Source organism: Gymnogyps californianus, chromosome 26 (assembly GCF_018139145.2).
Source record: "Gymnogyps californianus isolate 813 chromosome 26, ASM1813914v2, whole genome shotgun sequence".
NCBI classification, from domain to species: domain Eukaryota; kingdom Metazoa; phylum Chordata; class Aves; order Accipitriformes; family Cathartidae; genus Gymnogyps; species Gymnogyps californianus.
Window position 1 is genome coordinate 2,711,598 of NC_059496.1, and position 2,545 is coordinate 2,714,142.

The following is a 2,545-nucleotide window of genomic DNA, read 5'->3' on the forward strand; positions in this document are numbered from 1 at the left end:
GGATTACCAGATTCATCAACATAAAGAATATTGCTAGGCTTCAGCTCTCCATGAACAACCCCTTGCGCATGGAGGTACTCAACCGTTCTTGTTATTGTGAACAGAACGGCACTAGCTTCTCGTTCCGAGAAAAAAATTTGTCTATGAATTTTATCCAGCAGTTGCCCTCCTTTCGTAAGTTCTGTTACTATGTATGCGTATTTTCCATCATCATGCACATCTTTTAGGGTAATAATATTTGGATGGTGGCCATAGCGCAGTAGGATTTCAATCTCCTTTCTTGGATCTTTTACTCTTGTCTATAATCTTTACAGCATATTCCTGTTTAAAGCTTTATGAATACATCTCTTATAGACAGAGTAAGACCCAACTCTGATATCTTCCTTCACTTCGTATCTATCAGTAAACTGAATGCTGTTCCTGTGCAACTGCTGGACAACGGAATGCACTCCAACTGTCTGCACTGCCTGGCTTTCGTCATTTGATGCAATAGCTACAGAACTAAATCCCCGAACAAGTTGATGCGCATTAGCACTAGGTGGGAGACCAGGCAAATCTTCTGGAGTTTTTGCTGTAAACTCAGGGTCAAAATAAAACGTATCTTCAGGTCTGCCAGTTGCAGGTTTAAAAGGGGGATCAATTTCTCTCCTGTACAATTTATTCCAATCTATTTTGGAAAAGAATGCATGCCTCTTAATTTCTTCAACTCCATCTAGGCCTGCTCCTAATCTGTTTGCTGGGTTTCTTTTGAAGAGCATTCGCAGAAGACTCTCTGCTTCCGGGCTCAAGAACTGGGGCATTCCAAGTTTGGCCTCGAGAATCAGTGTCATGGTTTCTTTTCTGTCTTTCCCTTGGAAAGGCAGAGTACCAGTGAGCATTTCAAACATTACAACACCAAAAGACCACCAGTCTGCGCTCCGTGTAAGGCCTCCGCTCTTAATGACTTCTGGCGCCATATATTCCACTGTTGCACAGAAAGAGAAGGCTTTTTTTTCGATCAATTGACACCTCACTTAAGCCAAAATCTGCTAATTTGATATGTCCTTCCTCATCAAGAAGGATGTTTTCTGGTTTTAGGTCCCGGTATATTATTCCACCACTATGTACATGGTCTAAAGCAAGTGCTAATTCTGCCAGGTAAAATTTAACATCGTCTTCTGTGAACATCACCCTACGTTCTCCACATGCTCCAATTGCCTCTATTAAATTTCTTAGGGCTGTTTGGCAATGGGCTCTGTCTCCGGCCATATTATAGTTCCCGTTCGGATTTAGTGTCGGCCACGGATTTCTCCCTCCTCCCACCTGTCGTGCTAATTCCGCATCCTTAGTTAATACCTTCTCTCTTTCATCTGGGCAGAATGATTCTCGGAATAAGATTTGGGTGTCCCCCCGGTTAGGATTGTGTCCCGTGCAGAGATTTGACAGTAACTGCGCCCGTGTTTCTGCATCCTCCCTTAATCTTGGCATTGTACACCCATAAGGCTAAATCATTTGGGTTCCACGATGGATTAGTATAAACCGTCGATGTGGGGCATGCATAGTCACCCCCTGGCCGTAAAGCGGCCAGATTAGTCAAAACATTTGAAACCATGGGGCAAAGTCCCACCCTTGCTACAGGAAGGTCTGGGGAGGTCGGTACAGGGACTGTAAGGTGGGGCAGGAGTCGGGGAGGGCCTTGTCTGGTCGTCGTTCGGGGCTGTAGCCTTACCTACGGCCAAAGTTACCTTACAGGTTAGTTTTTCCCTCAGCCCCTTTTGCCTCCCTGGATGTTGTCTCTCCCGCACCCATTCATCCCACACATACCAATAATCCATGTGTCCCGGGAACCGGTACTGAAGTTGGTCTCGCACAAAGGTCAGTCGATGTTGGTCAAAACTCCCTTGTGGTGGCCACTGATCTTCAATATCTCCATGGCGGGTGATGAATGGCCACCATTGTTGACATAGAACTACTGCGTCCTCCTTAGTAGTGAATTTGCACCACAGATTTTTTCCCAGTTTTGTAATATCTACTAAGGGCGTCTCCCTCTCTACTCCAGTTACGTTACTCATGATTTAATCCGGGTGGGACTCAACCCCCCCTTTAAAATCTCTAACCCTCTAATCTGGGCAGGACTCGAACCCCCCTTTTAATCAGACGTCTTCTGTTGATCAGACTGCGTACAAACTCGTGTGCGATTTATGCTGATCAGGCTAGGCACCTCGGGCGGGACTTGAACCCCCCCGAATTCTGTCCTTTTCCCTATATTGAATTTAGATTTAAGGGATTTAACACTCACCACTCGAGCGATTCGGTGCGTCCCGTGTCCAAAATCCTCGGGTGAACTCACCCTGTGCTGCCAGTCAGAGGTTTGGATCCAAGAGGTTCCGAGAGTGACCTAGGGTCCCATCTGGGGTGCCAAACTGTTAAGGGGGAAGCCGCTGCCCGAGCATTCACACACCAATCAAGGAGTCGCACACACACCACCCGAGACTTTAACTGCTAGGACCGGCGTCCCTTCGCAGCGGGCGACTCCAGTGAGCCGACGGGTGCCCCTTTCGACTCC

The 2,545-nt window shown here is 47.0% G+C and overlaps 1 protein-coding gene across 1 annotated transcript; it reads right to left on the reverse strand.

Moving 5' to 3' along the window:
- Positions 1-308: 308 nt before the first annotated feature.
- Positions 309-1,207, reverse strand: LOC127026000 (ribosomal protein S6 kinase alpha-3-like). The gene is given in 2 exon segments (XM_050911125.1): positions 309-996; positions 998-1,207. Coding segments are annotated over 2 exon segments (858 nt in total). The 5' UTR covers positions 1,168-1,207.
- Between the last annotated feature and the right edge of the window lie 1,338 nt (positions 1,208-2,545).